Source organism: Pinus tabuliformis, chromosome 5_2, assembly GCF_031772625.1.
Source record: "Pinus tabuliformis cultivar Carrire ecotype Pingquan chromosome 5_2, CPIR1, whole genome shotgun sequence".
NCBI classification, from domain to species: Eukaryota; Viridiplantae; Streptophyta; class Pinopsida; order Pinales; family Pinaceae; genus Pinus; species Pinus tabuliformis.
This window is the reverse complement of record NC_142306.1, coordinates 212894179-212918639: the sequence shown is the minus strand read 5'-3', so window position 1 is coordinate 212918639 and position 24461 is coordinate 212894179. Positions and strand designations below refer to the sequence as shown.

General features: G+C 41.1%; 1 protein-coding gene across 2 annotated transcripts in view; it reads left to right on the top strand.

The window, feature by feature from the left end:
• Positions 1–23729, top strand: part of LOC149158306 (preprotein translocase subunit SCY2, chloroplastic-like) — a 389240-nt gene extending 365511 nt beyond the window's left edge. For both annotated transcript variants that reach the window (XM_089436189.1, XM_089436188.1), the window contains 2 exons: positions 22852–22958; positions 23171–23729. In XM_089436189.1, coding sequence (XP_089292315.1) covers positions 22852–22941 — 90 coding nt within the window. In that variant the 3' untranslated portion in view covers positions 22942–22958; positions 23171–23729. The remainder of the gene's footprint in view (positions 1–22851; positions 22959–23170) is intronic.
• The last annotated feature ends 732 nt before the right edge of the window (positions 23730–24461 follow it).

Here is a 24461-nt window from a genome sequence, read left to right as displayed (position 1 = left end):
AGTGTATTTCTTCACTTGCCTTGTGCAAGTCGAGGTGCAGTTTTTCTGATCACCTCTTGTACTCTTTCCATTACTTAGTATAATAAAATGGCTTAGCATTTCTCTATGCATTTCTCGAGTATCTGCTTATATTCCATGTATACATTATTGTATGTTGCACCACTGTTATTTTTATCTCTTTGAGCTCCCCGACTACTATACCATTTGTGTGTTTTTCTCCTATACTCTTAGAGTCTGGAAAGGGCCAGGTAGCCTCCAGATCTTGTCCTCTTTTCAGAAACGACATATCTGGTAAACGCCCTCCCAGTCCATTTCTGGTTGGAGTTTGCTTGTGTTTGGGGGATACCCCTGATAAGGGATATTACAGTGGTATCAGAGCATAGATCTGGCTTAGCCTGTGGAGCTAGCAGTCTATGACACCGAGGGAGAAGCCCTACATCTGTTACAGAGGTAGGAAATACAGAGATATTGAGCATAGGTTGGAGAACACCTACAGAGAGGGAGACTGTGTTCGTGTGGTGGACATAGAACAAGAGGAGCTTCTGGTGAACACAAAATAGGAGGAGCTTGTGGTGGACGTAGTGCAGGAGGATTTGATGGCAGATGAGGACAGGAAGAGATTTGCGGACATGCTCCTCAAATTTGTGCAGGATCTGTCGAGGTAGATCGAGGTGATGGGACAGAGATTCACGGCGGTGGAGGTTAGATAGCGTGAGAACCCACAGGTTTTCCAGGTTGGTGAGGGATCGGGTACATCCCACCATTTGCCAAAGCAGGGTGCCACTTAGCGTGATACTACTCAGCAGATGGCCTCACATGCCCCTACACACTCTACCATGTCCACTTTCCTAGGAGCAGACACGGGGGTTGGAGCCTAGCAAGAGGTAGAGCCCGGTCATATGGGCAATTATTTTGCAGAGTACCAAGCCTATGGGCAGGAGTTCAGGGATGCCCTCTCATTCAGAGACTTCGTTCAGGTCCAGCGGGATAGTAGACCTCACGACCATCATAGAGGATACCGGCATTATCATGATGGAGACACCCACCACACAGCTAGTAGATTCCACTTGCCTACATTTGATGGCTCATCAAACAATTCGGCAAAGTCTTGGGTGGAGAAGCTAGACATCTATTTCTAGCTTAACCAGATGTTGAAGACAGAGGCCATCAAGGTGGCGACATTACATTTGGATGGTGAGGCCCATGACTGGTGGTTCCATGGGATGGTTACACGCAGACACTCCATAGTGATGACATATGCTGAGTTCACTAGGAGATTGATAGAGAGGTTTGACTGGGGAGATCCGGAAAAACACTTTGTTGAGTTGACGGGGCTTAAACAGACCGGGAACCCAGAGACCTACATTGCAGACTTCTTGAGGGTTTCAGTGATGGTACCAGATCTATCTGTGGCATGGAAGATCTACATGTTTGTTGAGGGGTTAGCAGAGCCACTTCGGGGTCTAGTCAGATCCACTAGACCAGCCACACTCCAGGATGCTATTAGTAGGACCTGGGACTTACAGGATGCCTTACCCAGGACCCGGACATCTCACCCCTAGAGACAGGCTTTCCAGCCTAAGGGGAAGGATGTGAGGATTCCGAGCACAGATTGATGATGATGCCAGGAGGGAGCTGAAGAAGCAGCGGTTGTGCTTTACCTGTCAGGAGCCGTGGGCACTGAGACATAGATGTGCTGCTGGCAAAGCACATTTTATTGAGGTCTTCTCCGAGAGCAACGGGGAAGAGGATGGGGAGGATGATGTGGAGGCAGGAGATAGTCATGCTGCGCAGGATCCTTTGCCACCTCCACCACCAGCAGCAGGTGGTGCAGCTTTTGCACCTACCGGAGGGGCCCTTGCAGCAATGCGAGGAGTTCCCATGTATTTGACGCTACATGTACGGGGGACAGTACATGGCCAGCGAGTATTAGTTTTGGTTGACAGTGGGGCAACCCACAACTTCATCGATGCACAGATGGTTGAGCAGAGAGGTATACAGACAGAGACCTTCGATGGCTTTTCAGTTTTGGTCCCAGGAGATCAAACCATGGTGTGTGCTCATTATGTCCCAGAGATATCAGTGACGATGGGCACCTACACACTAATTGACCACTTTTTCGTGGTCGATATTCCAGACACCAACATGATACTGGGTGTTCAGTGGCTTATTACTCTAGGGAAGGTCACAAAATATTCGAAGGCCCTAGAGATGGAATGGGATGATGAGAAGATAGGGAGGCATGAGAAGATACGGGGACAACACACATATCCGCCTCAGACTATTTTGGCTCATCGGATGGAGGCAGTTTTCCGGAAGGGAGACGTAGAGTGGGCAGTGGAGCTGCGTGCATCAGAGGCAGGGACTACAGGGCAGACAATGCACCCAGAGATACAGTCCATCCTTGACCAGTATGCCATAGTGTTTGGGGAGATTCCACCGGGACAGCCATCGGACTGGGGGTTTGAGCACACCATTGAGCTTAAGCAGGGCATACAGGCAGTGATTACTACCCCCTATAGGCATCCCAAGGCCTATTGGGATGAGATTGAGTGGGCCATTGAGGAGTTGCTGGCTCTTGGGCACATTCGGCCGAGCACGAGTCCTTTTGCTTCTTCTGTGGTGTTGGTGAAGAAGAAGGACAACACATTAAAGATGTGTATTGACTATAGGGCCCTGAACAAGAAGACCCTGAAGAACAGGTGCCCCATACCCAGGATCGATGAGTTGATGGATGAGTTGAGAGGAGCATGGTTCTTCTCAAAGATTGATTTGAGATCTGGGTACCATAAGATTCGTGTGAGGGAGCAGGACATTCCCAAGACCGCCTTCAGGTGTCACTATGGGCACTTTGAGTTTTTGGTGATGCCCTTCAGGCTAACCAATGCCCCAGCTACATTCCAGTCCTGCATGAATCACATCTTCTGCAGTCACTTAAGGAAGTTGGTGTTGGTGTTCTTTAATGATATTCTCATTTACAACAAGACTTGGGAGGAGCATCTCCAGCACATTGAGACAGTGTTGCACATCTTGGAGGAGCAGCAGTTCTATGCCAAGCTCTCCAAGTGTGAGTTTGGGTTGATGGAAACGTTGTACTTGGGACGCATCATAGGGGTGGATGGAGTGAGAGTCCACGAGGAGAAGATTATGGCCATCAGAGATTGGCCAGAGCCGAGGAACGTGATAGAACTTCGGGGAGTCATTGGCATTTGTACTTACTACCAGAAGTTCGTCAAGAGTTTCTCACAACTTGCTGCACCCCTGACAGATCTGACGAGGAAGGGGGCATTCAATTGGTCGGATACAACGCAGTGAACCTTTGAAGGCTCAAGGAGGTTATGCGCAGCTGCCTAGTGCTTGCATTGCCGGATTTTTCGCAGCGATTTGTTTTGGAGTGTGATGCGTCGGGAGAGGGGATCGACGCAATGTTGATGTAGGGAGGTCACCCTATAGCCTTTGAGAGCCAGAAGCTCCTTCCGCATGAGAGGTTGTATTCTATATACGACAAGGAGATGCTGGCCATTATGCATGCATTGGCCAAATTCTGGCAGTATTTAGTGGGTAACAGGTTCAGGGTGAGGACTAATCACAACAGTCTCAGGTTCTTTTTGGAGCAGAAACAGTTACAGGAGAGGCAGTAGAAGTGGATCAGTAAGATCCAAGCATATGACTTTGACATTGAGTATGTCAAGGGTAAGAACAATGTGGTAGCAGATGCTCTTTCACGTAGACCAGCCACGTTGTCTCTTATGAGCTTGGACACAGACTAGAGGGCTCGACTCTTAGTAGAGTACTCCAAGGACAAATTTGCATGTGAGGTTCTGGATGGGCAGGTGGCGGATGACAGGTACAGGGTAGTCGATGAGATCATCTACTATAGTGACCGAATCTTTTGACTAAGGGATCTCAGCTCAAGAAGAAGATACTTCAGGCATCACATGATTCACCATTGATCGGCCATCAGGGGTTTACCAAAACCTACAGGGCCATTAAAGATAGGTTCTCATGGAAGGGCCTCAAGGACGTACTCCAACATATCCGAGAGTGTGATATTTGCCAGAGGAACAAGGGGGAGATGAGCCATCCCGCAGGATTATTGCAGCCTCTTCCCATTCCGGAGGGGAAATGGGAGTGTATTTCGATGGACTTCATCACAGGGTTGCCCATGGTGTAGGGCAAGGATTGTATCTTTGTCGTCGTTGATCGATTGACAAAGTACGCACACTTTTTTGCCATATCCACACGCTACATAGCAGCGCAAGTGGCCAAGCTGTTCTTCAGAGAGGTCTTTAGGCTACATGGTCTTCCTAAGACCATCATCAGTGATAGGGACAACAGTTTCATGGGCGGGTTTTGGCAAGAGCTTTTTCGGTTGGTGCGGATAGTGTTGACACAGAGTACCAGTTATCACCCACAGAAGGACGGGCAGACAGAGATAGTTAACAAGTGGCTGGAGGGCTACTTGCGTAACTATGTCAGTGGGCAGCAGCGAGCATGGTTGAAGTGGTTGCATCTGAGGGAGTACTGCTGCAACACTACACATCACATGTCCATTGGTATGTCACCATTCTATGCTTTGTATGGATATCATCCTTTATCTTTTGCTGACATGATGTTTGGTGCTAGCAAGGCTCCGAGACCAAGATTTTGATCCAACAGAGTCAAGATATTCTCCGAACTCTAAAGGATAATATGGCTATAGCGCAGAACCAACAGAAGTTGTATGCTGACAGGGGTCGGGTGGAGAGACAGTTTGAGGTAGGGGACTTGGTCTACCTACGATTACAGCCATACCAACAGTTGTCACTGAAGCAGAAGGGAGCTAAGAAGCTCAAGCCCCGCTTTTATAGGCCATACAGGGTAATACGCAGGATTGGACAAGTTGCGTATGAATTGGAGCTACCCCAAGTCAGCAAGATTCATAACGTTTTTCATGTATCATGCCTGAAGAAGGCATTCGGGCAGCTGGTGACAGTGACAGATGAGCTACCACCCACGGATGATGAGGGGCATTTGGTGTTGCAGCCAGAGGCTATTATTGATACCAGGGAGAGGTAGCTATAGAGCAGGACGGTCCGGGAATTCTTGGTGAGGTGGAAGAATTTACCGGATGAGGATGCCACTTGGGAGAGTGAGAAAATTTTGCAGCATCCATCACTTCAGATGCTTGAAGACAAGCAACATTTTGCCGAGGGAGACTGTTATATTTTTAATTAGCCATGGCTAATTGGAATATTTGATTTTGTTCAATTTTGCCTTCTATAGTTATTTTTAAATAAAAAAGTGAGGAAAGGGGGACGTAACTCACTTTTTGAATAAAGTCACTCCCTAGTAGTACAACGTTGTAACTTAAAAGGGGAGCCAAGGGGGCCAAAGGACCACGTAGAGAAGGGGGCCCACGTAGACACTTGGAAGGACTGCACAGATGGAGAAGGAGCACGTGGCAAGAGAAAGGCTACGTTGGAGGAGGTGGGCCTTAGGGTTTTGAGAGAGGCCAACACTATAAAGGAGAGAGGAGCCTCCTCATTTGGGCATTGGATTATGTTGCATTTGAGCTAGTCACTTCGACTTAAAGCACGCTGCCTGTTCAGCCTGTCTGCAACATTGTTTTGTGCATCGAGTGTCTCCGTTCGGAGATCTCACCCTTAGCCCCAGGGTACTTCGAGTGCCTGCTCGGGCAAGGTAGTTTCTTCAGTATTTTGCAAGAGGCACGATCTCTAGAGTTGAGGAGGAATTGAGCATTTTGATGACTGCACATTCTTGAGATGGTAGGACGCAGTCTCTTTCGGTACGAGCTCCAAATTGGGTTTATGTGGAGGATTTGAGCTTGGAGATTGAGCAAGGGATCGGCCCTTGCATATTGGAGGATTTTGGTAGAGTCTCGGGTGGAGTTTTGGAGGATTCTGTTCAGGGGCAGCGCAGAGCCATGAGGGATAGCGTAGATCCTCAAGGGGGTGATTTTCGAGGGTCAGCTATTTTCGAAAAGCTTTCTGGGCTTTCTGGGTTTGTTGAGCAGAGGTTGATTCCAGAATTTCAGCATTTTCCGAGGGGAACAACCCCAAATCCTCACTTGTTTCCAGCAGTAGCAGCAGCGCAGCAGTTCTCCGACAGCTTGGACGCAGTTCAAAGAGAGGCCATTTCCTTACAATTCTAAGTGTATTTCTTCACTTGCCTTGTGCAAGTCGAGGTGCTATCTTTCTGATCACCTCTTGTACTCTTTCCATTACTCAGTATAATAAAATGGCTTAGCATTTCTCTCTGCATTTCTCGAGTATCTGCTTATATTCCATGTATACATTATTGTATGTTGCACCACTGTTATTTTTATCTCTTTGAGCTCCCTGGCTACTATACCACTTGTGCGCTTTTTTCCTATACTCTTAGACAAAGTCTGGAAAGGGCCAAGTAGCCTCTAGATCTCGTCTTCTTTTTAGAGGCGACATATCTGGTAAATGCCCTCCCAGTCCATCTCTGGTTGGAGTTTGCTTGTGTTTGAGGGATATCCCTGATAAGGGATATTACACCTAAAAGGTTCAAAATTTCAAATTTTCAGTTTTGACAAAATTTTCCAAGTTCTGGGCATTTTTTGGCATTTGTTCAAACCCTAATAGCTCATCGGTTTTCTGATTTCCTCACTGCTGTAATAAGTTTTTCAGATTTGATATTTTCTGAATATAACATTTTAAAAGCCCTGAAAACTTGATTTTTTCAATTTCGATAAAATTTTCCTAGTTTTGGGCATATTGGGCATTTGTTGTAGCATCATTAACTAGCTGATCTAATGATTTGTTTACTGTTGTAATAAGTTACTTTAGATCTAACATATCACTGAATACTCCATTTTAAAGTGGGCTAAATTCATAAATTTACTTCTGCTAATCATTCAAAAAAAATTCTATTTCATATATATTTGGTAAATTCCATGATCTAAAGCGATTTTCTTGCTGCTATCATAAGCCTAATAAGTGCTGGAATTTTCTGAAATATTACTGCTGATTTGGATATTTGAGATCTAACACTTGCTTGTCTTGCTCGAAATTACAAGGATTTTTGAATTTTACAGTTAAAACACTCATACATTTAAGCTCCAAATTTCTGATCTTGTTGTTGGTTAGGTTGTTTTGACACTTGGAATATAATTGGTATTGTGATAAGATCATCTTGAGTAAATTTTATTGACATCGTGTAATCATTGATTAATTGACAATTTGGATAATTTATTCTAAGTATCTTGTGGATTGATTCATTGACACTTGTATCCTTAAGCACTTGCCTTGTATTAAGATTGTCCTCTAAGTGTTGTTAAATACTATTGTCACAAGGAGTAATCATAATTTGAGTACTTAAACACTTAAACAATGTTAACTCAAGTAATTTCACTCATCATCTTTGCACGAGCATTCTAGGTTCTAGCTTGCACTAAAAGCTTACCTCCTAGCATAAGCTAGGTTGATAGACTCCTAGGGCAACCCTTCTCCGATTAGCTTAAGGGATTCAACCTTTCTTAGTAGTTAACATAGTGACCTTGCAGTGGTCAGAGCCACAGTGTTTGTAGCGTCAGAGGCATTGGGTGGTTGGAACATAGGGAAAGGTATCGTTAATTAGGCCTTTGCTTGCTTCGCGTTGGTTTCCATCCCACAACCCACTCTAAAGACTGCTTCTTAAAACAATTAAGAGAGAGGTTCAACATAGAATAGGCATTTAATCTAAAATTGACCAACATTCTTGCATCACACCTAGCCCTTAGGACTTGTATCCCGTATAGGTTAGTCTATCATATCAAGCAGCAGGTATCCACCCGGTTACTTGACATTAATTTACATTGAGCAAGAGTTCTGACTCCATAAGTGTTGAAGGAAATGTAATTAGGTTCGGTCTTCATAAATGTACTTTTGATATTTGTACTTATTGAAGAAAAAAAGTATTATTTTTATAATATATGTCAATGAGTTTCTTACTCATTGAAATAGGTCTACGAGATGTTAAGTGCTATAGGTGAGTCAAATAGTCAAAAGGAAATGTTGAAGGCCTTAAGGACATGTTACACCATGTATGAATATAGTGAATACCTCCAAGCAAAGTCAAGTCTCCTCTTATGTAAAGGCACCATCAAAGAAGCTCCTTCAAGCATGCAATACTACCATAGAAACCATCTGAAGTCTGCACAACAATTCGGCCTACAAATAGTTAAACATGTAGGCCTTCTAGTTGACCTAGAAGAAGGGACAATCCTCTATAAATAGGGGTTGTCCACTCCATTATAACACCAATCAAGTGCTCTGAAATCCAAGAGAGAAAGAGGCAAAGAAAGGACGAAAATGAGGTCTTCTAGGGCAGTGAAGGAAGAGAGAAAGAAGCCGAAGATTAAGGACTGTCTCTAGGGTAAACTCACAACCACACGTGCGAAAGGGGAAGGGTCTACCTGCGGCCATAGCAGCAAAAACTTACAGTCAACATATCTCATCATTTGGGCTAAAGAACATAGGCCTAAAGGGTCTCCCACTCAAGCGAAGGAAGAAGGAAGAAGCTCGAAGTAAAGAGGACTATTTCTAGGGCTAGAAACAGTCACAGGTGCGAAGAAGAGGAGGGTAAGTTTACAGGTATGACAACAGGATCAAACAATTCATGAATTAGTGTTAGTTGGGTTTGAGATTAGGCCTACAAGGCCTCCCAAGTTGAGTGAAGAAGTCTATCTCTCTAGCAAAGGAAAAGGACCTTAATTCTCTAGGGTACTATTGATTTGGGCTAGCATCAGATGTACTTTAGCCACGAAATTTGGTGGAGTGTTTGGGGCATATGAGATCTCCAATACCCAGAAAGGGTTTGGACAGATTCTGAACAGATCAGGAGATATTAAAATAATTAATATTTTTAATGGAGTCCCTAAGTCTAAACTTGGGGAAAATAAAATATTAATGTGTATTAATATGAATCTGTGTTAGTGTGGTCCAAAAGACATGGATCAAGCTAGATCTAATCTTAGCCATTGATTAGGGACTTAATCTCGGCCGTTGAGATGTCAACAGGGAAAGTGTAAGAGGAGGCTTTAGGGTCACTTGGAGAGAACACCAGATGATCAGTCATTCTATTCTTTAGAGTGGGGTTTGCTAAGAGAGATAGAATTAGTGATCGGGAGAGTAACAGAGGGGTATTGAGTATAGAGAAATGGAGAAGGTAGATATTGAAGCCAGGAGAGCAGCGCAACAGCCAAGGAGGGTGACACAGAGCTAGCAAGGGCTCACACAGGGCCATGCAGAGGCAGCTAAGTGCTGTGCAGAGCACCAGAGGGGCCAGTGCAGTTGATGCAGAGGCTCCCAGAGCTGACGTAGGGCTTCCTGGGGTTGACGCAGGCCTAGAAAGGCTGACACAGGGCCATCGTGAGACAGAGAAGGGCTGACGCAGTCTAGTTTGGGCAGACGCTGGGGTTGCAGAGCAATTTTGTGCTGAGGAGCTGCCGGAAGGATTTTTCGAGGTTTCAGCCAGGAGATTTCTCTCAAACCTGTATAGCTGCTAAGGAAATTCTTTGTTGTGTAGGCCATTTTCGACACCTAGATTGTACTCTGATATTGCTTAATAAGAAAACCCTCAGATAGCTGCACCTGTTTTCCCGCATTGGGTTTTTCCGGGGACATTGGTCTAAAAATAATTGTGTCATGTGGTGTGTTTGTACTTGTTTCTTTTAGTTGCTGATCTATAATATGGTGAGCATGCACTGGTGTTTATTTTCAGTATTTACTTTGTAAATAACTTGTTAAAGAAAAATAACAAGTAGCTAGGAATAAATCAGAAAAAGTGCATGAAGGGTTTCTAAACTAAGTAAATTTAGAAACTTCAACATGGTATCAGAGCATGATTGCAGATCACAGGAGGAATAAAAGACATTAGCCGAGCAGAGCAATAGCAGTAGAAAACAGCTGTCCCGAGGTGACATAAGTTGTTTCTAGTAGCACAAAAGCCAAGGAAGTGTGACGCAGAGCCAGCCAGAGCCACACAGAAGAAGCCGAGAACTGCGCAGAGCCTCAAAGAGGCTAGCATTGCTGACGCAGAGGGCTAGAGGGCTGATGCAAGGCATCCCAAGGCTGACGCAGATCCATCCAAGGTGACGCAAAGCAGTTCATAGAGAGGCAGTTGTTGGGGACTAGAAGGCTGCAGGAATATTGCAGAGTGGAGCTGGTGAGGTACTGTAGTCAAAACAGTAGCTGACAGAGTAGGGCCAGAGGAGTTGTTACCGAGGGTTTCTAGCTAAGGAACCTGGATCAGCAGTGCAGTTGCACAAAATGATCAGAGTAGGCGGCATCTCGACCAGTGACAAAAGGATTTCTAGGAGGGAAATCAGGACTCAGAGGGAGTCCAGAAGAGAACTTCCAAACGGGAAGTAGAGACTCAGAGGAGTCGAACAGAGAACTTCCAGGAGGGAAGTAGAGGAGCATCATGGCACTACACGGGGTAAGAGACCAGGATAGACTGGACAAAACATCGAACTTCGCAATCTGGAAGTCCAGAACCTTATCAATGCTTGACAGGAATCGTGTCAAGAACTTCGCCTTGAAGGTTATAGCTATCCTAGTCGACCCCAATGATAATGACAAGTATGAGGAGGCGATGGCAAGGGGCAAGTGCATTATCCTTGACAGGGTCAAGGATCATGTGGTACCACATATAGCTGAGAAGGAAACGACAGTTGAGATGTGGGAGGCTCTCAAGAACCTGTACCAGCATACTTCTGTGCAGAGAAGAATGCTGCTCGAGAACCAGATGAGGTCGTATCAAATGAAGAAGGGTCAAACGATTGACTCCTTCCTCAGAGGACTGAATGAGATCCGAGATTAGTTGATTGCTATAGGAGCGACACCGGATCAAGAGCTTATGATGAGGACAACCCTGAATGCTGTCTCAGAAGAGTGGGAAGTTTTTGTCTTGAGCATCCTGGGTAGAGGGACTCTCCTACCTTGGGATGAGATGTGGGCAGCTTTTCGCCAAGAAGAGATTAGACGACAATCAAAGACACGTAGCAGCAGCAAAGGGATCAAGGTCAAGTAGGAGGAGGAGGATGTGGCCCTAACATCTAAGGGAAAGCAGGAGAAGGGAAAGAAGAAAGATCTCTCCAAGATCAAGTGCTTCCATTGTGGGGAGATGGGTCAATATGTAACCTAGTGCTCAAGGAAGAAGAGTAAGGGAGAGTCTTCCGAGACTAAGGCAGCGCCAGCACGGGCAGAAAAGGAAGTTTTGATATACGATGACTGTGCCATGAGTGCACATGCGCCACTTGAGCAAAAGTGGGGAGACATCGAGCGATGAGGCGCAGGATCCTTGAGGTTCCCAGCCTCTTGCATTAGACCTTGCTACGGGAGCCCCGACGAGGAGTAACAAGACTGGCTGAGTGGGTAGAGACGAATGCGGATGGAGCGGCAAAGAGAGCTACAGTGCAGGAGTCCCGAGACATCGCAGAACTAGTAGGCTGCAACAGTGCAAGAGGCATAGGAGTGTTGCACTAGTGCAGGAAGGCATAGAGAGGTGTGTAATAGTGTGAGATGCAGGGAGATGTTGTAGCAGCGTAGAGGTTAGAGAGAGGGAGCACTTGTCAGCGACAGAGGGAGCTTCAACATTAGTGGGTGTTTCTAGTCCAATAGGGAGGTCAGTTGGGAGATCAGTTACTTACTTCTCAGTAATTGAGTTGCAGTGCAGCTGTGGGCAGCACGATGCAACATGATGAGAGGAGGTGCAGTGCCAATGCAGTGTTCGGAGGAAGGACTAGCAACAACACAGATGCAGAGGAAGTTGCAGTGCAGATGCAGTTTTGGGAGGAAGGACCAGCAACAACACGAATTCAGAGGGAGCTGTCATACAGATGCAACAGTGGCAATGGAAGAACCATGGGCAGTAGTACAGGAGGCAGGAATGCAGAGGATGTTGGCCAGGAAGGCCTAGCATCAACACAAGTACCGATGTCGGATGATAAAAGTAATATTCAATGAGTATTGCTAGAGCACAATCCTTGTTTAGAGGGAGTGTTGATTTGGGGTAGCATTGGATGTGCTCTAGCCACAAAATTTGGTGGAGAGGTTGGAGCACATGAGATCTCCAATACCCAGAAAGGGTTTGGACAGATTCTAAACAAATCAGGAGATATTAAAATAATTAATATTTTAATGTAGTTCCTAAGTCTAAACTTAGGGAAATTAAAGTATTAATGTGTATTAATATGAGTCTGTGTTAGAGTGGTCCAAAAGACATGGATCAAGCCAGATCTAATCTTAACCATTGATTAGGAATTAATCTTGGCTGTTGAGATGTCAACAGGAAAAGTATAAGAGGAGGCTTGAGGGTCACTTGGAGAGCACAACAGATGATTAGTCATTCTATTCTCTAGAGCGGGGTTTGCTAAGAGAGATAGAATCAGCGATCGGGAGAGCAACAGAGGGCATTGAGTACAAATAAACAGAGAAGGAAGAGATTGAAGCCGAGAGAGCAACACTACAACCAAGGAGGGTGACGCAGAGCCAACAAGGGCTCACGCAGGGCCACGAGAGGCAGCCAAGTGCTGCGCGAAGCACCAGAGGGGCCAGTGCAGTTGATGCAGATGCTGCCAGAGCTGACGCAGTGCCTCCTAGGGCTGACGCAAACCTAGAAAGGCTGATGCAGGGCCAGTGTGAGATAGAGAGGGGCTAACGGCCCAGCGTGAGACAGAGAGGGGCTGACGTGGTCCAGTTTGGGCAGATGCTAGGGTTGCAGGGTAGTTTTGTGTTGAGGAGCTGCCGGAAGGATTTTCCAAGGTTTCAACCAGGAGATTTATCTCAAACTGTGAGGTATAGCTGCTAAGGAAATTCTCTATTGGGTAGGCCAGTTTCGGCACCCAGATTGTACTCTAATATTGCTTAGTAAGAAAACCCTCAGATAACTGCACTGGTTTTCCCGCATTGGGTTTTTCCGGGGACATTGGTCCAAAAATAATGGTGTCATGTGGTGTGTTTGTTCTTGTTTCTTTTAGTTGTTGATCTGTAATATGTTGAGCATGTAATGGTGTTTCTTTTCAGTATTTACTTTGTAAATAACTTGTTAAAGAAAAATAACAAGTAGGTAGGAATAAATCAGAAAAAGTGCATGAAGGGTTTCTAAACTAAGTAAATTTAGAAACTTCAATAGGTACCTCTCACACATGTGAGAATTAGGGCTGTAGTGCTGTCACACTAAGCCTTCCACCATACATCAAGAAGGAACTCGGATGATCAAGAGAAGGAATGAGTATCCTTAGGTGAAGGATATCACTAAGTAAAAGTATCTCTTCTAGAAGATCTACTTACACTGGAATGAAGAATGAAGTGCCGAAAGAAGGACGAAGTGCTGGGGAACATAGTGCAGAGAAAAGGAAGGACTTGACTTGTGCTTGGAGGATCTTCTTGTCAAGGGTCTACGGTTTGGAATTGATCAAGAAAGAAGCTTCAATAAGAGAAAATTTTTCGAAGGGTTTTCCTCTCAAGAGAAGAGAGGTTTTGGCCCTGGCATAGAGCCAACATCTTGTGTTCTTGTTCTTATGTTTTGGTAGTAGTTTGATGAAGTACACACACATGCATTAATAATAATAAGAAGAAGATTAAGCTAACAAGAAAAAGTAAAAAGATTCCACAAATTGTTATCAAGCAAATAAGAATCACACTACACCTAATTTGCCCTAGATTCTTCAACAATAAGACACTGGTCTCATACTTAAAATCTAATCTAATCATTCATCTTCCTAAATTTAACCACGTAGCTAGGTCACTCATCTGTGTCTCCCAAACAAGTTGGTTCCCAACTTGTTTTCCTTCACCTCATTTCCATAGGGACTACCCCCCATAACCTGCTATTAGGAGACAGTTAGAATGGAGTGGGCAGGGATCAGAGTGACAGCCCCCGCCCTGAGAAGTGTCGCGGTGCCTTTACAATCTGAGCAAAAACATTTTTTAGTGTCGTTGCCGGGGATAGATTTTTCTGTCCTTGGTCCCCACTACATCCCTTCTGATCATATCATTTTTCATCCTTCATTCATTTGTCCCGCCAATGCCACAACATTTTTGGCGCCGTTGCAGGGACGAATTTTCTTGTTGCTAGGTTTTACGAAATTCTATCATCTTGTGGTATTTCATCGTTCATTCATTGTCCCTCCAACGCTACAACATTTTTGGTGCCGTTGTCGGGTACCATTTTATTGGATCCTTGCGTTAACGACATTCTCGTTAATCTTCATAATCCTCTAATCCATTTTTATCTTCTTGATCTGTCAAGCACCACATTCGCTGGCGCTTTGATATCTCACTAATCCTCTTATCGTCTTGTTCACTCTTTTGTTTGCACGTTAGCACCTGGACATTGGGTTAGTTCCCTGTTTGGGTGGCAATTCCACATATTCCTCCATTCATAAAAGCTTACTGGTAGCTTGATTAGCCCTGCTCTCTGAGTTCGTTAAACAAATTTCATCCTCGTAAGCATTTAGTTTTTTCTCAAACAGGAAGCCTTCCTTGATATCCACTTGCTTCTCCCTAACTAACTTTTCGGTTTTTTTCCTTATCAATTTTGGAGATAGATTCATGTTCAAGTGGTGACTCCATTTCTTTCATTTTTTACAAGAATTCTTGCTAGAGGCTCGCTTCTTGTGGATTTCTTGATTGTCTTGAACTAGGATATCTCTATGACATCCATTAGCAAGTCATCATGGATTAATTGTCCGTCCCTTGTCATTTTACTAACCCTCGTGATGATCCACATGAAATTCTAGAAGAGGAATATGGGGTTAAAGAATTAATAGAAATCATTAAAAGTATGCATAATGAGCAAAAAAATCAATTCAATGATATGCAAAATTACATAAAGAAGATGCAAAAGAATGAGTTACAACATTATAGTGATAAAAAAGCATCATATTGTAGATGTTGTGATCAGTTTCATGATGAATCCACTTGTTCCATTGCAAGAAGATTTTTCTATAGTGGAAAGGCAAGGACTAGTAATCAGATAAATCATTTTGACGATGAAAAAGAAAACGATACGCATCTCGTTAAGGAATTAACTCAGATGATCAAAGACATGCAATCTAGTCAAGCACAATTAGTAGTAGGTCACGCCAGAGAAATGAGTTCCATGGGGAACAGGTTACAGGAAATGGAAGTTACTCAATATAATCACAGGATCAATTTTCAGAACATGATGGACACCTTACAAGAAGAACATGTTGAGGAGCTAAGTTCCATAAAAACAAATCTTAAGAAGGAAGTAAATTCTATTCAAGAAAGTCATAATAGAATGATAAAATACATGGAAGCTAATTAGATATCTCTTCAGAACAGGTTATTAGCTAAAGAAGAAAAGCATGTCGAGGAACTAAAAATCATGGAAATTAATCATTCTAATCAGATGATCACCATGGAGAAAGATCATGCTAGGGAAATCAATGCTATTAAGAATGAACATTCCAACCAAATGAATGTCATTGAAGATAGGGTGTAGAGCTTGATAAAGACCATGGAGGTCGATTGCATACAACAAATAAAAATTATGGAATTGATACATGTTGTCAAAATAAATGCCATGAGAATTGAACAGACCACTCTGTTAAGTAAGCTACAAAAGATGGAAAAGTCACAGGTTCATGAATTCTAGCCAAGACTAAAGGAAAATTATGGAATCAATACATGTTGACAAAATAAATGCCATGAGAATTGAACAGACCACTCTTCGAAGTAAGCTACAAAAGATGGAAAAGTCACAGGTTCATGAATTCTAGCCAAGACCAAAGGATCTTGTGCAGGTTCCTCCCAACACGCCAAAGCACCCTTCATCTTATTATAAAGAAGTCATTGATTCCATTGAGAAATGGTTAAATGAAGATGGTCCAAGCAGGAAGGTAATTGAAGGAAATTAGATCGATGTTTGCAACACCAATCTAGTGGTATTGACAGAGAAGGGTCACGAAAATAAAGAAGAGCAGGTCACAAAAATCATGGACATTCTAAATGTTCCTGAGGAGCATTGTCCAAATCAGGTAGAAAGTTGCACACTGATTGCATCAACATCAGCATCGCATCCTGCCGAAAGCAAGCATAAAAAGCAAAAGAAAAGAAGGAAGACGTTTGATGCATTTGATGACAAAGAGCAGCTCGATATTCAGATGAGTCGAAGTCCTAGCATTTTTCAGAATTCAGCATGGTATATCCGAGAAGCAACCCACAGACTTGTTGGAAAGTCAGTAGATGGTCAGTATGCACTATGTTGAGGACATTTGATTCCATACAAAATCGTATTGTATAGTATCTATAACCCTATTCCCTTTTATTTCATGTCGTTAGATAGTTTTATTTCACGCATTTATATTATGTCTTTTTATTTCAGTTTGTTAGAATATATTTTTTATTATTACAACGAATTTATTATGTATGCATGATGATTTCGATTTTGAACGGATATCTATTTCATGGACTTTTGTTTTCTTGGATGCAGGATTCTAGGGTTCTCACATTACTTCATGGAAGCAATGTGTCCCCCATATGGAGCCAGATGTTGCACAACATTTTTCAAAGTTCTAAGGAAGCGGAAGTACAAATATTTTCAACAATATCAGATTATCTATCAGTAGTCTTATGTGTCATTGTAAACCCATTTTGCAGGTTATGTAATGTAAATGATTCTAGTAAGACCTTGAATTTATGTAACAACCTAGGTAAGCCTATTATTTTGGCAAAACGTTAATCCTAGGGGGCTTTTCGTCTCACTGACTCGTGTGTGTTTCTAAACATAGATGGTCGACAGAGTTTTTTCCTTTAGCCTCACTCCAACGCTGGGGCGGAATTCTTCGTCAAAGTTTGAGGTAAGTCGTAGTGTTCTAGTCGAGTCTTATGTAAAAGTGATTTGGGAATAATTTAAACTATTTGGTTAAATTATTTTATTACAAATCACTTGGTTTACTAGATCATATTGTGTTGCAGAATTGGGTATGTCTTGAGGGTCTAAGCCAAATGTAGTTTCCCTCTTTGAGAGTTGTAAATGTAAACATCTTATGTACATGAGGGTGGAAAAATAATTAAATTCCCTTGTGTCAATTAATTAATTTTTCTGGCAAAATAAAATTAAAGGCTAAGCCAGAGAGTTAATTAATTAGAGTCAAATTACAATGTCTTAGGAAAATTAAATTCTCCAAGTGAATAATTCGTGGGTCTTAAAATAATTAATTTTTAGAGGTCCTTCACCAAGAGAATATTGGATATTTCAAGAAAAATTAGACCCTTGGGCCTTGGTGGTTAAATCAAAGTCAAATTTTTGAGGAAATCAACTCAAAATAATTATGTTTGAGCTAATTAAAATGGAATTAAATGAAAAATTCGAAAATCCCTCAAAAATAAAAACTCAACGGCTAAGATTAAAAGATGATCAAGTATTTATCAATGATTAAGATTATTTTGACAAGGATCAAAGAAACTGGTCGTTATTTTTCACCTGGAGGATTTTTCTATAAATTAGTGTCATTTGAGTCTCTAGCCATCTGATTTCTAGCTAGGAAATTGCTGCTGAGACTTTCATGTAAGCTATTGTCCTTCTAGGAACTCTTTTTTCTATCATAATAAAGGCTTTGTGGTGCAATTCAAAGTGTTCCATGTTCATTGATTTGTGGTACGTATTAACTACGGTCTTTCCTATGTTGTGCTGAATAATGGTAAGATTTGTTTTTCATTAGATGAAGATAAAATCATGCTATTGATAGTTTTGGGTTAATCGTAGGTGATTTGATCTGCCATATGATTAACAGATTGTCTTGAGATAAATACATAGTGTTTGTAGCTACTTCAGTCCTTGGCCTCGAAGTTCACAAACTTGGGTAGGAACCATTGTTGTTTGGATCCCGAATATTTATGTGGTGGATTAAATATTTGCTAAGGCTATAGTGTGCATAGGGTTTCGAAGGCGTTTTTAGTCATTTATCAAAGAAAATAATCATAAAAATATTATTTTTCTCAAAATATTTTAATTTTCAAAACCCTTGTACATTTGTAAATTGTGTAAATTTAATTTGTAAATTCTTTTTGCTAATTGGGGTTTTGGATTTTTTGAGATTTTGTATATAATTGAGGTTTTGATTTTGATTTTTTTTTTTTTTTTTTTCCTAATTTGGTATTTGGGTTTCTATTCTAAATTTGTTTCAGGATTGAAGAAGAAATTGGCATTGGAGACCTCAGAAACCCTAGACGTCTAGGGTTTTCAAGCCATTTTTGTGAGTTGCTTATTTTCAAATTGGGGAAGAAACCCATTTTTTGAAGGCCCTATCCTTTACCCAACTTAAGAGGCTAGTGTTTGGGACCTATTTTACGAACATTAGGAAGGCCATAAACCCTACAAGGGCTAGATCTCATTGCAAACGAAATTTTTTTTTCATGGGATTCACATTTTATCTCTAACAATTTGTTTTGGGGGGTTAACATTGTGTTTTCAGGTGATCATCTTCATTGGAAGTTTTCCTAACAATCTACAAGGCCCCATGGCCTCTTGGTTTGCTATTTGAACCCTAGATTTTCATTGTTTTACCATTGCTATACTTTTTATTTTTAATAGTGATATATAAGCCCTAAAATCACATTCAATTTGGTTAAAAATTAAAATAACTGAAAATTGTGAAATTTGAATTTTCCTAAATTTTGGCCATTTGGGGATTGATTATCTAGCCTAGATCTGATTTTTTGCACGCTGGAATATTACTGCATAACTGAATATATCAGATCTGATTTTTTTTTTTTTGTGTGTGTTTTCTTCTTCTGAATAATTCACCTAAAAGGCTGAGAATTTCAAAATTTCAGTTTTGGCAAACTTTTCTAAGTTCAGGGCTTTGGCATTTGTTCAAGCACTAATAGCTCATTGGTTTTCTGATTTACTCGCTGCTGTAACAAATTTTTCAAATCTGAAATTTTCTTAATATCACACACTAAAAATCCTAAAAACTTGATTTTTCCAATTTTGATAATTTTTTCCTAGTATTTGGCATATTGGACATTTGTTGTAGCATCATTAATTCGTTGATCTAATAATTTGTTTACTGCTGTAATAAGTTGTTTCATATTTGACATATCACTGAATGCTCCATTTTAAAGTGGGCTAAATTCATAAATTTACATCTGCTAATCATTCAGAAAACTATTTGTTTCATATATTTGGTAAATTCCATTATCTAAAGTTATTTTATTGCTGCTATCATAAGTCTAATAAGTGCTGGAATTTTCTGAAATATTACTGCTGATTTGGATATTTGAGATCTAACACTTACGTGTCTTGCTCCAAGTTACAAGGATTTCTGAATTTTGCACTTAAAGCACTGATACATTTAAGCTCTAAATTTTTGATCTTGTTGTTGGTTAAGTTGTTTTGACACTTTGAATATAATTGGCATTGTGATAAGAACATTTTGAAGAAATTTTATTGGCATTGTGTAATCATTGGCTAATTGACAAATTGGATAATTTATTCTAAGTATCTTTTGTGAAAATTCCTAATCCTCAAGGAACCCCTACTACAACAAATCTGAATTTACTTCACCTACTTGATTTTTAAATTACATTCATCATGTTATTCTTCTGAATACTGAAGAAAATTACTTCTGCAACCTACACTAATTAAATATTTGACTTAATGAAACAAAAAATAGAGGAAAAAACAAGATACGTAGGACACACTTATTTTTTGACACAACAATCCCTGGAAAAACCCAATGTGGGAAAACCGATTTAGCAACTCAGAGGGTTTATTATTATGCAGGAAAAATATCTGAATACAAATCTAGGATGCTCATCTAGCAATTGTTTATAGAAAAAAATACTGGCAGAAAATCTATGTGAGTTTTACCTCACTTCACCTGGCAGAATTCCGGCTGATCCAACGCAAGACTCGCTAACCCCTTCTATATCTGCATTAACCCTGCGGAGGCCCTGTGTCAACTTTTCATGCTCTGCGTTAGCCCTTCGTCATCTCTTCTGCCCTTTGTGTCAACTTTCCTGACTGTTCTGGCAGTTCCCGACACTTCTGACTTCTGCCCTCTACGTCAGCTTTCCCGATAGTTCCGACAGTTTTGGCTATTCCCGACAATTCCGTCTTCTGTCCTCTGCGTCATCTTTCCTGGCTGTTCTGGCAGTTCCCGACAGTTTTGGCTTCTGCCCTCTGTGTCAACTTTCCCGCTATTCTGTCAGTTCCCGGCAGTTCCGGCTGTTCTCGGCAGTTCCGGCTTCTGCCCTCTGCATCAAGTTTCTCGGCAGTTCTGACAATTCCCGGCAGTTCCGGCTGTTCCCGGTAGTTCCAGTAGTTCCCGGTAGTTCCAGTTTCTGCCCTTTACGTCAACTTTCTTGGCTATTCCAGCATTTCCCAACAGTTCCGGCTATTCTCGGCAGTTTCGGCTTCTCCCCTCTATGCCAGATTTCCCGGTTGTTTCGACAGTTCTTGAAAATTCTGACTGTTCCCGACAGTTTTGGCTTTTGCCCTTTGTGTCAGCTTTCCCGGCTATTCTAGCAGTCCCTGATAGTTCCGGCTGTTCTTGGCAGTTTCGGCTTTTGCCCTCTGCATCAGCTTTCCTGGCTGTTGCGCTACCTCTCTACTGGTTCTCTCTGCCTCTTTGTCAGTATTCTCCAGAAAGTCCTTCTCTCAGACTCTCATTGCTCCTCTGCTGCAAAATGATCACTTAATTCGAAATCCTTAGCAAACCCTGCACTAGGAATCGAATTCTTAATCAATTCGTTCTCTCCGTATGTGTTTTCAAATGAACCCCAAGCCTCCATTTTATACTTTTCTTGTTGAGTCTTCGACGACTGAGATTAAGTCTCTAATCAACGTCTAAGTTTAAAACATGACTTGATCCGCCTTCTAGATCATTCTCACCCATATTTTGATTAATGTTCATTAATATTTTAATTTTCCTAAGTTTAGACTTAGGAATCCCATTAAAACTATTAGTTATTTTAATAAAATACAATCTGGGTGGAATTTCACCAAATAGTTTCTGGGTTCTTTAGAACTCATGTGCCTTATCCTCTCCACCAAATTTCAAGGTTAGGGCACTTCCAATGCTACCAACAACTAACATCTTGTGGATTGATTCATTGACACTTATATCCGTAAGCACTTGCCTTGTATTAAGATTGTCCTCTAATTGTTGTTAAGTACTGTTATCATAAGGAGTAATCATAATTTTAGTACTTAAACAATCTTAACTCAAGTAATTTCACTCATCATCTTTGCACGAACATTCTAGGTTTTAGCTTGCACTAAAAACTTACCTCTTAGCATAAGCTAGGGTGATAGACTCCTAGGACAACCCTTTTCCGATTAGCTTGAGGGGTTCAACCCTTCTTAGTGGTTAACACAGTGACCTTGCAGTCATCAGAGCCATAGTCTTTGTAGTGCCGGAGGCATTGGGTTGTTGGAAGACAAGGGGAGGTATCATTAATCAAGCCTTTGGCTGCTTCTCGTTAGCTTCCATCCCACAACCTACTCTAAACACTGTTTCTCAAAATAGTTAAGGGAGAGTTTCAACTTAATAAACTTAGAATAAACATTTAATCTAAAATTTACCAACATTCTTGCATCACACTTAGCTCTTAGGACTTGCATCCCATATAGGTTAGTTTATCATATCAAGCAGTGGGTGTCCATCTGGTTACTTGGCATTAATTTAATTAAGCAAGATTTGTGACTTGATAAGGCACTGGTCTCATACTTAAAATTTAATCTAATCATTAATCTTGCTAAATTTAACCAAGTAGTTAAACCACTCATTCGTGTCCCCCAAACAAGTTGGTTCCCAACTTGTTTTCCTTCACCTCATTTCCATAGGGACTACCCTCCATAGCCCGTTGTTGGGAGACAGTTAGAACGGAGTGGGCGGGGATCAAAGTGGCAACCCCCTGTTCTGAGAAATTGTCATCGTGCCTGTACAATTTGAGCGACAACAGTGAGTACGAATGTAGATGAGGGAGGAATGAAAGCTATCAACAAACATACCAACCATTAGGCATAAACATACATGACACTGTTAATATCATGGTTATGCATATGTTTTCAATCGCATGGTCATGCTCTCTCTTTTCTTAATCTATCGACAAGCCTACTTATTGTTTAAGGTCTTACACCAGTTTCTCTCTCTATAACTCTATACAATGCTAAGAATGTGTATAGGACTATAAAATGCAAGAAACATATCCATTCAATGGTGAGGTAAGGTTGTGCTCCTTCTGTAATTAAAATGGAGGATTGTACTTCATTAAATCTGAAACAACCTTCTTGACGAGTCACTTCTCAACAGGGTCTTTTTTGTTTTAATTCTATAAGATGCAGTCAAATTCTATTTTATGGAAATGGAGTTTACTAGGTTGTACCCTGCAAGTCAAGTTTTTATGCAGATGGAGTTTAGTAGGTATTTTCCTGCATGTCACTGTTAGCGTAAGTTTGTACTTGTTGTATACGGATCATAACTTTTACCCTAAAAACATGGTCTTTTTAACCAACCTTTTCCTCATAAAGAGTGGGTTGTAGGGGGAAGGGCAATAGAAGTTAGAAACTTTCTTATTTGAGGCTCATCTTTTATATGGTGATTTTCTGTTGTATTTTCATTTTTACATTCATTTTCAATATGTGTGCAAGTCATCACTTGTCTTTAACAAAATGTAGTTTTGGATGGTCTTATGGTACATATTCTTTTCTTCAAGTTTCAAGCTATTCCCATGTTAGTTGTCATGAATACATGTATAGCCTTAAGTAACATTGTCAATGAGTGAACGTTTCTTAGATGGGCTTTCTACATTTATGTACAAATGACTACCCTGCAATGATATCGACGTCTACATATTCTTTCAGGTTGGTTCAATCATAGAGCTGAGGAGATCTTATCAGGCTTATAATGTAATGCCTACATTGAGCAAGGTCTTGAAACGATATGGAGCATAATGCTCCTTGTAAACATGGTAAATGTCTCATGTGATATGCAAGTCTCTTGAATTTTCAAATTCATAGGAATTATAGCTTTAAGCATCAAATATATCAGTAAGTTGCTCAATTTGATTCTTGATGTTTATAAATGGTCATGTATTCTAACATTTGAAGAAAGAAGCTAATATTTATGATTATTGGCTATGGACAACATTTATTGAACTCTCCTTTCATAAACCATCTGCAGGCACCTTCCATAAAACTGAAGTGCGAGGAAAAGTCTAAATTTTCATGTCGAGATCATTCAAGCCCGGGTTTAACCATCAACATCAAGCTTTTGACAAGTTTTGTCCATGGGAGTTTAAAGAGGGAAGAAATTGAATTGAATAAAAACATGCCTTTACCTGCATGCTGCAAATTTTTATCACAGTGCTTCGAGTTCAGGGAATTTCGCCTTTAGTGCATCTCATCGAGGCATAGTGGACAGCTTATTTTCATCTTCCAAAAGTAAAGAGAAAAATGTAGGCAACTCCCTGTACACAACTCAAGTTCAAGGGGAAAGTCATTTGTCTGGTCAATGTAGTTCAAACGTGGGATTTGCCATCTAAATTGAGTACCTTTTACTAAACTCATTCATAAACTTATTTTTCCTGTCTAGATAGTTCATACCCGGGTTTTATGGCCACATTAAACTTGTAAACATGAGATCACAGGAAGCATGGGAAATTCAATCCAATGCAAATGTGAGATCACATAATGCAAGGGAAATTCAATCCAAAAGTTTCTGCTCTTGATGTCTTGGATAATAGTCATGATAATTGGAGTAATTTCTGTCAACTGCAAGCCGCTATTGCACGGTGAAGATGGGTACCACTTATCTTTCATTAGCAATCAGCATAGAAGTGAGTACCATTTTACAGAATAACTATATCTACTTTGAGAAAAAGAGTCCGAAAACATTGATGCTTTTGTATTGCTCCGCACTTTCCTTATTCTTCTGTTTCTATGATCTGTATTTAGCATGTTTATAAGTTTAAAGTTAAGTAATTTGAGACTTGAGCGCTTATTATCCATGACCATAAAATATGCATCTCTATTTTTTCAGTTCAAAGTTCTCATATTATTATCCACTGCTGTTCCAACACTTCGGTATAATATCCCCTAAGCACTGAAGGTATTCAAGTACTCCATATACTTCCAAATTCTGAAATGTTATAAACATATGGGCATGCCCGTCAATTCTAGTAAACATGGCAGTTTTACTCATGATTATGGCCCATCTTAATTTAGGTTTTGAACCTAAGTTGCACAAAATGTGGAAATGTCTTCAAGTTTCCAAAACAAGCACGGCTGGAAATGTAACCTCCTGAAAATGGAAACATTGGGTGAAACGTCGGGCAAAAAATTGTGTGTGCACGCATACGCACAAATAAGCTTTTCACAAATAAGTTAGTAACACATCTTGCAAGAAAAACTAAGAATGACACATAAATCACATTTTAGAAGAAAAACAGAGTCCATATTAACTCTCATAGATC